This window comes from Stegostoma tigrinum, chromosome 18 (assembly GCF_030684315.1).
Source record: "Stegostoma tigrinum isolate sSteTig4 chromosome 18, sSteTig4.hap1, whole genome shotgun sequence".
Taxonomy (NCBI): domain Eukaryota; kingdom Metazoa; phylum Chordata; class Chondrichthyes; order Orectolobiformes; family Stegostomatidae; genus Stegostoma; species Stegostoma tigrinum.
This window is the reverse complement of record NC_081371.1, coordinates 47,154,528-47,166,723: the sequence shown is the minus strand read 5'-3', so window position 1 is coordinate 47,166,723 and position 12,196 is coordinate 47,154,528. Positions and strand designations below refer to the sequence as shown.

Below are 12,196 nucleotides of genomic sequence, written 5' to 3'. Positions count from 1 at the left end.
TCAGCAACCTATTCATCATTCCACCTGATCACTAATTTACAATCACCTTGATTCCAAATCTAGTTTGTCAATCCCTCCTGTCCTCACCCCTCCCTATCTCCCATCTCCACTAACTTCATAACGTCTGGGATATCTGTGCTCCTCAAATTCTAGCTGCTTCGGCATCACCCACTTTTATTAATGACCCACCATTGCCAATCATCGATTTTAACTGCTTTGCTCAAAAGGACTGAAATTTCCTGCTTATGAAAATTTTAAACCTCCTTTAAGGCTCTTCCTAAACCTACCTTGACTGGCCTTTCGGTCATCTGCCTGCACGTGTGTCTCAAGGGTCAAACACTATGAAACCCTAGAAATATTTAGTGTTAAGGGTACCATACATAAATAAGTTGTTGTTGCTGCTACTGAAATGTTCAAATCAAATTTATTTAGGAATGGTACCTTATGTGAAAAGAGCACATTGGCACCTTTAAATTGGAATGTCTTGCTGTAGTCAGATGTCAAGGGTATTAGGTCTAAAGTTAGATTTTTTTTAAAAAAGGTAAAAGATCTTTGGAATGAGTTGGCATATTCCTGAACCATCGCTGTTGGCTTTAGAACTTAATCATTGATAAAGTGCTCAGCTTTCACAGACAGTTCTATTTTTGGGAGGTAGCCTCATTTAAACAGGTCAGAGCCATGCTGTGTGGCTCTATAGCAAGCAATTCTCTAAAATCTGCCCACTAGTCACAAGGCACAAGTCAGGAGTGTGATGGAACAGGCCCAAAACATCAGCTTTTGAGCTCCTGAGATGCTGCTTGGCCTGCTGTGTTCATCCAGCTCCACACTTTATTATCTTGGATTCTCCAGCATCTGCAGTTCCCATTATCACTGGAACACTTCCCATTTGCTTTGATGGGTGCAACTGTAAAGACAGTCAAGAAGCTCAACACCATCCAGGTCAAAGCAGTCCACTTGATTGGTACCTCATCCACAAGAATTCACTCTGCCACTACGGACACTCAGTAGCAGTACTATGTACCATCTACAAGCTGCACTGCAGAAATTCACCAAAGATCCTTAGACAGCACCTCTAAACCCATAACCACTCCCTTCTAGAAGGGCAAGAGCAGTGGGTACATGGGAACACTATCATCTACAAGTTACATGCAAGCCACTCACCCTCCTGACTTGGAAATATATCACCATTTCTTCATTGTTGCTGGGTCAAAAATCCCAGAACTCCTCACCACACCTTCCCCCCCCCCCCCCACCCCCCACCAAGAACATTGTGGGTCTACAACAGTGCATGGACTGCAGCAGTTCAAGAAAGTAGCTCACCATCACCTTCTCAGGGGCCACTCAAGATTAGCAATAAATACTCATCCAGCCAATGACACCCACTTCCCAGAAATGATTTTACTTAATTAAAAAAAGTTACTCTGCAGGTGTAGATTATCCTCAGATATGTTTATTTACCTCTCAGACGTGAGACTTGATGTCACTTCCCAGCAAAGTGAGATAGCACCACAGGTTTTTGGTTCTTTAAAAGACAAAAAAAAAAGCACTTCTATAAAAACGGCATTTTCTTAGCAGCATCTTACATATGAACAGAGATAGATTCTGCCGGTTAACATGTTTTAAAGACAATGCGAGTTGGTAATTGTTACCATTTTGAGATCTGAATATGAGGCATTTGATAAGGTGCCTCAAAAGGAGGCTTACTTATCTACTTGTGAACTCCTCCTCAGATAGGATAAAGGCATTTATTTGAATGCAAGTCAAGCCCATGTTACAAAAAGAAACTTGACATGTTGTTTAAAACAACAAATTGCTAGACAGAAGACAAATGCTTAAATTTACAATTTTTAGGGATGTTTAACTTGGATTTAACTGGGGGAAGGTGGTGCTGGACATCCATGTATCTTATATATTAACAATCTGGATGAAGGAACTGAGGGCATTGTTGCTAAGTTTGCATAGGACATAAAGATAGGTAGAGGAATGGGTAGTTTTGAGGAAGCATAGAGGCTGGAGAAGGACATGGACAGGCTAGAAGAGTGGGCAAAGAAGAGGCAGATGGAATACAATGTGGCAAATTCAGAGGTTACGCACTTTGGTAGGAAGAAGAGAGGTATGGATGATTTTCTAAATGAGGAAATGCTCCAGAAACCTGACGTGCAGAGGGACTTAGAAGTCCTAGTTCAGATTTGCTTAAGATTAACATGCAGGCTCAGTTGGTAGCTAGGAATGCAAATACAATTTTAATTTCCATTTCAAGAAGGCTAGAGTACAAGAGCTGTAGCTGTATAAGGCTCTGGTCAGACCACATTTGGAATATTGAGAGCGGTTTTGGGATTTATATCCAAGGCAGGAAGTGTTGGGGGGTTCCGAGGATGTTTATAAGAATGATCCTGGGATGAAGGATTTGCCTAGGGAATGGTTGAAGACTCTGGATCTGTACTCAATGGAGTTTAGAGAGGTCTGGATAGAGTGTATGTGGAAAAGATGTCTTCATGAGTAGGAGAGGCTAGGGCCCACGGGCACAGCCAGAGAGTCAGGGATGGCCCTTTAGAAGTGGGATGAGGGAGAATACCTTCAGCCAAAGGTGGTGAATCTGTGGAAGTCATGGCCCCCAACGCCTTCTGCAACAAAGTCGGACTGTATTTCAGACAGAGGTAGATAGGTTCTTGATTAATTAAAAAAAGGAGAAATCAAGGGTTATGGGGAGAAGGCAGGGGAATGGTACTGAGAAACATATCAGCCATGTTTGACTAGCAGAGCAGATTCAATAAGCCAAATTCTGCTCCTGTAATCTTATGGTCATACATTTCCTACCCGTGTTGGCAACCATGCAATATGTCCACAGTTATCCCTTTTAAACACCCACACCGAAACCGCACTTTCCAAAATGGTTAGAGACATAGAGATTGCAGAAAGGTTAGAAGTACTCCAGGAGACGTTACCCAATCTGCTTTTATTCGGAATGGAGGCTATGTTATTGAACTTGACTGAGGTATCACCATACCAAAAATTATGGTGAAAAGGAGATTTGGAAAACTGTGGGAGGGCTATAAAAGGTGATAAGGCAACTGAATGAACGAACAGGTGGCACAATGCAATTCAATATTGACAAGCATGGGGATGGGAGTTGTTAGAAGTACAGTATTGCTCCCTGTATTTAAGCAAGAGCATAAATGTGTTTTCAGTAGGTCAACAAACATTTAACAAACTGATGCCTACAATATTGCCTGACAAGGGATGGTTGGACAGACTAGGTTTATCTCTGCTGGAGTTTAAAACAGCGAGAGGTGACTTGACTGAAACAAATAAGATCTTGGGGGTCTTGACACGGTGGATGTGGGAGGCCCTCTAATTGGGGATCACAGATTTAAAATAAAGATAGGATGTGGAGAATGTTTTCAGAGAGTTGAGTCTTCGTAGCTTTCTCCACCAGGAGATAATTTGCACATTCCACCATTTAGTAACCTGCAGGGAAAGAAAAGTTTTCAAATATATTGTATTATTGATTACTTAAAAATGATAGCTGCCATGAGTTCTCACAAAAAGTGGGAAATTGAGCAAAAAACTATTTTAAACTGCAGAATTTTTGTAATTAGTCAAATTCCCTGATCATAGAAAAAAAATGTGCATTATGGAGTGAGGGCACTCAGTACAAACTGATCATTGATCTTACAAAGATCAACTTAGTCCCTGTCCATAATTTTTTTCTCCCAGTAATTAGAGTAATAGAGCTGTACAGCATGGAAACAGGTCCTTCAGTCCAACTCATCCATGCCAACTAGATAGGACTGGATTAATTTAGAACATTTGCCAGCATTTGGCCCATCTCTCTCTCTCTTAAACCCTTCCTATTCATATACCCACCCAGATGCTTTTTAAAAGTTGTGCAACTATTTTTCAAATTCCTTTCCAGGATCTACTATTAAAACATATTCCCACCAACCTGCAGACATGCTTTCCCAACCTCAAAATTTAAAAAGAAAATTTCTCTCCTGGGACGTGAACATTACTGGCAAATAATGCTGGCCAAAGCAATCCCCTACTGCCTGGGGTGATAGTGCACTGGAGTCATGAATAAATGCAAGCTATGTGGTCTAGGGATAGTGTTGTGAAGCAGAATTCCAGGATTTGTGACCCAACAGCAGTGAAGGAATGGTGATCTAGTTCCAAACCAAGTCAGTATGCAAGGGGATTTGCAGGTATGTACTTGCTGCTCTCGAGTATAGGTCATGGGTATACTTGGGTACTGTTGCACAGGGTATATTTCATGGGTTTGGGTGATACTGAAGGAGCTGTGGTGAATCGCTGCACTGTGTCTGTTGTTCCTGGTGGAATTATCCCTGTACCTCAAATCTCCACATGACTGACTATTTTCTCATCTGCATCGTTGGATCGCTGCTGCATACTCTATGGCCTCTGTGCCTGTTAATCAATGCCCCAACACTGCACAACTTCTCTCTGGCTATGACCAAACTATTGCCTTGTACAAATTTATAACCTCTATGCTCCTATCGGCTACATTTATTTGCACATGCACTTTCAAGAAAAATATTAGTATCCCGGGTAATAAAACGTGAAGCTGGATCAACACAGCAGGCCCAGCAGCATCTCAGGGGCACAAAAGCTGACGTTTCGGGCCTAGACCCTTCAGAGAGTATCCTGGGATTCTGTCCTTCACATCACTCTACATCCGTCAAATTCATACCCTAAATCTTACTTTCCTCTCAACATACAATGAGGAGGAGGAGGAGGAGGAGGAGGAGGAGGAGGAGGAGGAGGAGGAGGAGGAGCACCCCAGTCAGCTCCTCAAGCCATTTCCACCATTCAATAGGATCATGGCTGACATGATTACTCCACATTCCCAATTGCCCCCTAACCCCCTTTAACAGTACTCAAAACTACTGCTTCCACTCCTTCCCTCCCCCCACCCCAAAGGGAGAGTGGGCGGTGGGAAGAGAAATAGGGGCAAGGCTGACCCTTAGCTTTTGCAGGATGGCCACTAGTCCCAGATTTTCCCGCATAACGAAAATGATTCCCCGGCCCCACATCCACCATGTCAAGACTTCAGGACTAGTTGGAACAGAGCCTACATTTTTTAAATGAAAATGTGAATTATTGCTTGAAACAGGTGGTGGCTAGCGAGCTGAATGTAAAAAGCAGAAGAGGAGTGAATCAGATGGTATTGTTCTAATTTATTTTTAAAAAAGCGTTGACAGTGGACTAAATAGCTTCCTTTGGGCTGTAAACCAGATAGATCGGTCAAAATGCCCTCAAATTGAGTCAAACTGCAACCGGGCAATGATCTCCTGAATTCATAAGATTTGAGAGGGGAAAGGATTGATCAGTATCCTAACCCAACACTTCAACATATCTGACACACAAACTCAGACAGAGAAACAACTCAATATAGAGGCAGAGCTGGTAAAGGTCCAGTCAACTCCAAGGGGAGAATATTGCAGAAGGATGGAACCCCAGAGGTGCGGACATCAGTGTGGAGTATCCAATAACATTGATAAAGCACCACTAACATAATGACACATCCCAAGCACCTGAAAGGTGGTGACAACTGCTTGAAGATGAGTGAGAGACAGTTTACCAAGGTGATAATGCTCTTGTTCTACTTTTGTGGAGAAGTTGCAGTGAACATTTTTGATTTACAATTATAGAAAAAAAGGACTAAATTTTGTCTTATAAAGCCAGAAGCTCCAACACATGGTTAGAATAAGCAGTTTCACATTTTCTCCAGAGGGAATATGTCATGCAAAATGATTTTGCTCTGATAAGTTAGATTTTGATTGATAATCACCAGGCCTGATTAGCAGTTCCTATTAGGTAATTATCACCCATTTGTGGAACGTTATGGCAGCTAGTTCATACAACCTGGGTTATGCAAACAAACAAACAGGTTTAAAAGGATCTCAGGAGATAGTGACAAAGAGAAAAAGAAGCTGGGAAGAGTACAGGTCATGCTTTAAATCTTGCTCCGCAGTCAACTGATCGGAAATCTCAACTCAAATCTTGGGATGCACCAGATCTTTCAGTATGTGAAAATGCAAAACGTGGAAAATATAACTAACCCTATAGACTGCAATCCAAAAACGAAAAGTACAACTGTTTCACTAACAAAAACAGAAATAGTTGCAGAAACTCGGAAGATCTGGCAGCATCTGCTGAGAGAAAGCAGAGTTAACGTTTCAGACCCAGCGATCAGAATGCAGAACAATTATTTCAATGGAGCTAAACAGACCCTCATTGACAATCAGACGTTGCCTTTTCAAATGTTTCATGGGATTGACAGTGTCCGATCGGCGTACATTAAGGATTAGAATTTTTAAAAAAAAATATCTTTTATAAAAGCTCTAACATTGCACAAACTGGGAAGTCAGTTGCAGTTGAATGAGATTTGATCGAGCCGTTATTAGTATTGGAGACTGGAACTCCTACCTTCGGGTTGTTGGGCTCCTGTTAATATCACCGCAGAGAAAAGTAACAGCAGGGTCAGACTGTTCAGGTACAACATTCTGTTCAGCTCTCCTCCCACCGGAGCGGGTCAGAGAGAAAACAATGCTCCTTCTGCGGCATTTTGACCCAGCCCGGTTCTTTGTAATCCAATTGGGAAGATTGGAAACTGGGATGCTGAATAAACACCTGCAGCGCAGGCATCAAACGACCTGAGTGCCCGCCTCCTCTTTAACACTGAACACCTCTTAATTGATAAAGCCTCTGTTTTGAAGAGGCGGATCACATTCCGGTCCAGGTGAACACACAGTTGTAAATATCTCGGTAAAGAACTGCTCAGATTTGCTGGTTTGGGATACTTAAAGGGCCGTGACCTTCACTGCAAAGGTTTTGGACAATCTGCTTTCAGGGAAAGTAGGAGAAGGAGTTTCTGCCATTCCACAGTTAGCCTTCTGCGTTTTAACAATTACACTGTCATTCAGTGGTTTTAACATGTAGAAAGATACTGACCCCTAACTTAAACATGCTTAACGGTGGACCGTCCTTAGTTCTGGGCGGAGATTATCAAACAGCCTCAGTGAAAAAATCTCCCCTTCCCCTACTGCATCCCTCAACCAGCCTAGTTCGTCCCCTCCCCCCACTGCACCACACAACCAGCCCAGCTCTTTCCCCCACCCACCCACTGCATCCCAAAACCAGTCCAACCTGTCTCTGCCTCCCTAACCGATTCTTCCTCTCACCCATCCCCTGCTACCTACTAACCTCATCCCACCTCCTTGACCTGTCCGTCTTCCCTGGACTGACCTATCCCCTCCCTACCTCCCCACCTATACTCTCTCCACCTATCTTCTTTACTCTCCATCTTCGGTCCGCCTCCCCCTCTCTCCCTATTTATTCCAGCTCCCTCTCCCCATTCCCCTCTCTGATGAAGGGTCTAGGCCCGAAACGTCAGCTTTTGTGCTCCTGAGATGCTGCTTGGCCTGCTGTGTTCATCCAGCCTCACATTTGATTATCTTGGAATTCTCCAGCATCTGCAGTTCCCATTATCTCTGAAGAAATTCCTCCTCGTCTTAGTCTTGTCAGGAATCTAGGTGCTGATTTGGAATAAGGACCTTTTTAGATATTTCTAGGTTTCAGGGACTTGTGTGATTTCTTGGGGATGATAAGTTTAAAGGTCAAAGGATACCATGCGATTGTCTACTGTTTATGAAAAACGTCAAATAACTTTGGTGAAGCAGTAGCAAAGGTTTTAAACAGATGGGTTTATGACTTAATTCCAGAATCAACCGACTCTGAGAAGCCTTGGGTCTCTTGGTTCAGCGCCTAGGTTAAGTACCTGTGTGTTTTCACAGATCAGAGAAGCTGTTGAAGAAACTCGCAGAAGGGAGCAGTATGTCTCTCTAAGAGAAAACAAAACTAGCTAAATTCTCTTTGTCTCAATGAACTGACTTGAAAACTTGGTAACGTTTTAAATATCAGGACTTTAACTGTTTCCCATCTAAATCTGGTCTGAAGGTCTTCCATCATTCTGTAACTGTTCATCAATTTGATCTTGTAGATGAAATGAAAAAAACTGGAACAGAACATCGTGATGTACTGTTCTATGTTTTTTTTTTCCCTACAGTGTGGAAACAGGCCCTTCAGCCTGACAAGTCCACACCGCCTTTTGCAGCATCCCACCCAGACCCGTCCCCCTATAACCCACACACCCCTGAACCAAATCAACCCATTTTATCCTTCCAATTTGTTCTTTTGAATTACAGGGGTGTTCTTCCTGTTTTGGATGCTTTTTAAAAATAAAAAAGATAAAATTTTTCATTAGAAAGATGGAGATTGAAGGGGAACCTGATTGAGGTCTACAAAATCATTAGGGGTATAGACAGGGTGGATAGCAAGAAGCTTTTTCCCAGAGTTGGGGACTCAATTACTAGGGGTCATGAGTTCAAAGTGAGAGGGGAAAAGTTTAAGGGAGATATGCGTGGAAAGTTCTTTACGCAGAGGGTGGTGGGTGCCTGGAACGCGTTGCCAGCGGAGGTGCTAGATGCAGACACGTTAGTGTCTTTTAAGATATATTTGGACAGGTACATGGATGGGCAGGGAGCAAATGGACACAGACCGTTAGAAAATAGATGACAGGTTAGACAGAGGATCTTGATTGGCGCAGGCTTGGAGGGCCGAAGGGCCTGTTCCTGTGCTGTAGGTTTCTTTGTTCCTTTTTTTTGTTAAAACAATCTATGCTATTTCTGCAGAACTGTACTGTCTTGTCTGTCTATGAACAAATATGTTTGGGATTAAGTGTGATTCTGCATAGTAGCTTAGTTGATAAACAGTTTTGCCACTTTTCTAAAGAATAGGTTTGTTTATATTAAATAGGTTATTTGAGTTTATTGAAGGAACCTGGTGAAAGTCTCTTTATTTCTGGATAAAGAGAAACAAATTGACCATTTACATTTTTGATAAGACTTGTGGAGTAGTGGCGTTTGATTACTGGTGCATTCTGCTGCCAGAGGCTCTTATTCAGGAACTCTGTCTCTTGGTTCCAAAACCTACAGCCATCGAATCACAGAGTTATACAGCGTGGAAAGAGAGACTTTTGTCCAACTCGTCTGCACCAACCAAATATGCTAAACTGATCTAGTCCCATTTGCCAGCATCTGACCCTTATCCCTTTAGGCCCTTCCTATTCATGTACCTGTCCAGATACAGTTACAATATTTAAAAGATATCAGCCTCCACCATTGGGAGCAATGGCCTAGCGGTATTATTGCTGCAATGTTAACCCAGAGACCCAGATAACATTCTGCGGACCTGGGTTCAAATCCTGCCATGGTAGATGGTGGAATTTCTATTCAATAAATATTTGGGATTAAGAATCTAATGATAAGCATGAAACCAAATGTTGATTGTTGGGAGAAAAACCCATTGGGTTCACTCATGTCCTTTAGGGAAGGAAACAGCCATCCTTACCTGGTCTGGCCTACATGTGACTCCAGCCCCACAGCAACGTTGCTGACTCTTAACTGTCCTCTGGACAATTAGGAATGAGCAATAAATGCTGCCTGGCCAATGACACCCTCATCCTGTGAATGAATAAAAAAAAACCTTTCCACTGGCAATCCATTCCAAACACACTCCACCCTCTGTGTGTTAAAGTTGCCCCTTACATCCCTTTTAAATCTTTCCCTTCTCACCTTAAACCCAGCCCGTCTAGTTTTGGAATCCCTGCCGTAAGAAAAAGACATTGGTTAGTCAGCCTATCCACACCCCTCATGATTTTATAAACCTCGATAAGAGCCGTCTCAGCCTCCGCTACCCCAGGACCATTGACTCCTGTAAGAATTTTGGATGCTTCACAATCCTGGTGTCCTTTTTGACCAGCCAAAGAATTACTTCCATATTATAATGTCCCTTAACATCCCCATGCTTCAGCCCATGAAACCTTCATCCATAGGTCAGTTACCTCCAGATGGATATTGCAATACCCTGGCTGACCTCCTATGATTGTAAACTTCAGCTCACCTACCCGTGTCCGATCTCACACCAAGTAAAATTGACCTTCTATCCTGACCTAACAAACCTGTTTTATTTAAATAATGAATTGAGTTTAAAACTGCTATCCTTAGTTTCAATTCTGTCAATAGCTTCTGCGTTCCCTATTTCTGAATCTCAACATTTTTAATTGTCACTCCTGAACTTAAAAGAGATCTTTGGGGAGAGAAATCCAGATTTTCACTCCTCTTCATGTGAAAACGAGTTTCCTGACATTGCATCTGAAGGACCTGGCTCAAATTTTAAGATTATGCTCCTTCAGTCTGAGTTAACATTTTAGGTTCAGTAACCCTTTCTGCACAACATTCTGAAGAAAGGTCACTGGCGCCAAAACATTAGCTCTACTTTCTCACCACAGATGCTGCCAGACCTGCTGTGTTTTTCCAGCTTCTGTTGTTAAGGTGATCCTTATTTCTCTTCTGGTCAGCACACTGCTTCAGTCATCTTTCTCTAGATGCTTCCACTGGGTAGTAAGAGGCACAAAAGTGGTTGGTTCACTCAAAGTATTTGACTTTTCAGTTAAATCTCACATCTTACAACAACTATTGAATAAAAACCGAAAGAGCTGCGGACGCTGTAAGTCAGGAACAAAAACAGAGTTGCTGGTAAAGCTCAGTATATCTGGCAGCATCTGTGAAGAAAAATGTCAGAGTTAATGTTTAGGGTCTAATTACCCTTTCTCAGAACTGATGGGAGCTGGGAAAATGTCAGTGTATATGCAGGAAATAGGGACGGGGTGGGGTATAGAGAAAACAATAGGATAGAGCTGAAAGAGAGAGATGAACAGTTGGACAGATAAAGGAGTTGATAATGATCTGGTTAGGAGGGTCAATAGTTGTTAATGGGGACTGTTAGTGACAAACAACAGGCTGTGTGTAATGGCAGGCTATGTGATAACAGGGCCTGATGTGTGAGGTAGGGGGCAGGGACATGGGAGAGTTTAGACCCTGAAATTATTGAACTCGATATTGAGTTAGGAGGGCTGCAGGGTCCCCAAGCGGAAAATGAGGCGTTGTTCTTCCAGCTTGCGCTGAGCTTTGCTGAAACACTGTAGGAAACAACTATTGAAGGTCATGTTCTTCACGTTTACAGGGAGTTTTAACTGCAAAGAAAATAACAAGCTACTCCTCCCAGCTGGGGAAAAACTGAACACTTCTCTCTTTCTGTAACTTATTCCCAGTTCTAAGTTGTTACCTGTTAGCAGCAAAAATGCCTCTGTCATCAATAACAGTTTACTAGTCCATAGATTAACCAAATTCTTGTTGCCAAAAGTTGCATCAGCACTGTCCTCAGCCTCAAATCATTGAATCTGATAAAAGAGAATCCCTACTGCATGTAAGCAACCTATTTGGCCTATCAGGTCCACACTAGCATTCTGAAGAGCATCCCACCCAGGGGCACCCAGCCCCATCCTTGTAACCTGCATTTCCTATTAGCCTTAAATCCCTGGACACTATGGGCAATTTAGCAGTTTAGTTTCAACCTGCACATCTTTGGATTGTGGGAGGAAACCCTTCAGAGATTGTGCAAACTACAAGGCAGCCACCTGAGGGTGGAATTGAACCCAGATCCCTCGCATTATAAGGCAGCAGTGCTAACCACTGAACTATCATGCTGCTCTCCCAAACTTCAATTACTGCTTGTTCAACAGTTATTTACACAATGCCTACAATAGTTATTTATTTTCAAAATATACTACCCTTTCAAACATTAATTTTAAAACAACTGTCATTTCAGTCCACAGTATTTTAAAAACAAACACAAAATTTTAAAAAAAGTGATATTGACAGTGAATACTAGTTGTAATTCACAGTATATTTTGATTGCAATCAGTCTTTTACTAAATTTGACTTCTACTGGGATCCTTCCCTTTCCTCAGTTACTCCTCTGTCATGTGATTGATGTATTTGTTGGTCTCTCCCTGCACAGATATTTTTGGAAACTATTGTTCACATGAACAATTTTAGCAAGTATGGTCAGTAGCTATCATTAGTGTGAATTCCTCGTGTGAGGCTGATTTCTTCTCATACTTGCTCCTTCTAATACCTGAAACAGAATACAAATAATGAAACTATCATAAAGTGTTGAAAGATAACCTATGTGAGTTGCTAATGTCCTTTAGGTCTGGCCCATATAAAATTTCGAAATTGCAGCAATGCGGTTGATTCTTTACTGCACTCTGAAA

The 12,196-nt window shown here is 42.2% G+C and overlaps 1 protein-coding gene across 2 annotated transcripts in view; it reads right to left on the bottom strand.

The window, feature by feature from the left end:
- The window catches only part of LOC125461072 (uncharacterized), a 54,144-nt gene extending 47,096 nt beyond the window's left edge, over positions 1 to 7,048 (bottom strand). For both annotated transcript variants that reach the window (XM_048549423.2, XM_048549424.2), the window contains exons 1-2: positions 6,448 to 7,048; positions 1,459 to 1,522 (exon numbers count right to left, since the gene is read on the bottom strand). In XM_048549423.2, coding sequence (XP_048405380.2) covers positions 1,459 to 1,522; positions 6,448 to 6,523 — 140 coding nt within the window. In that variant the 5' untranslated portion in view covers positions 6,524 to 7,048. The remainder of the gene's footprint in view (positions 1 to 1,458; positions 1,523 to 6,447) is intronic.
- Positions 7,049 to 12,196: the final 5,148 nt, after the last annotated feature.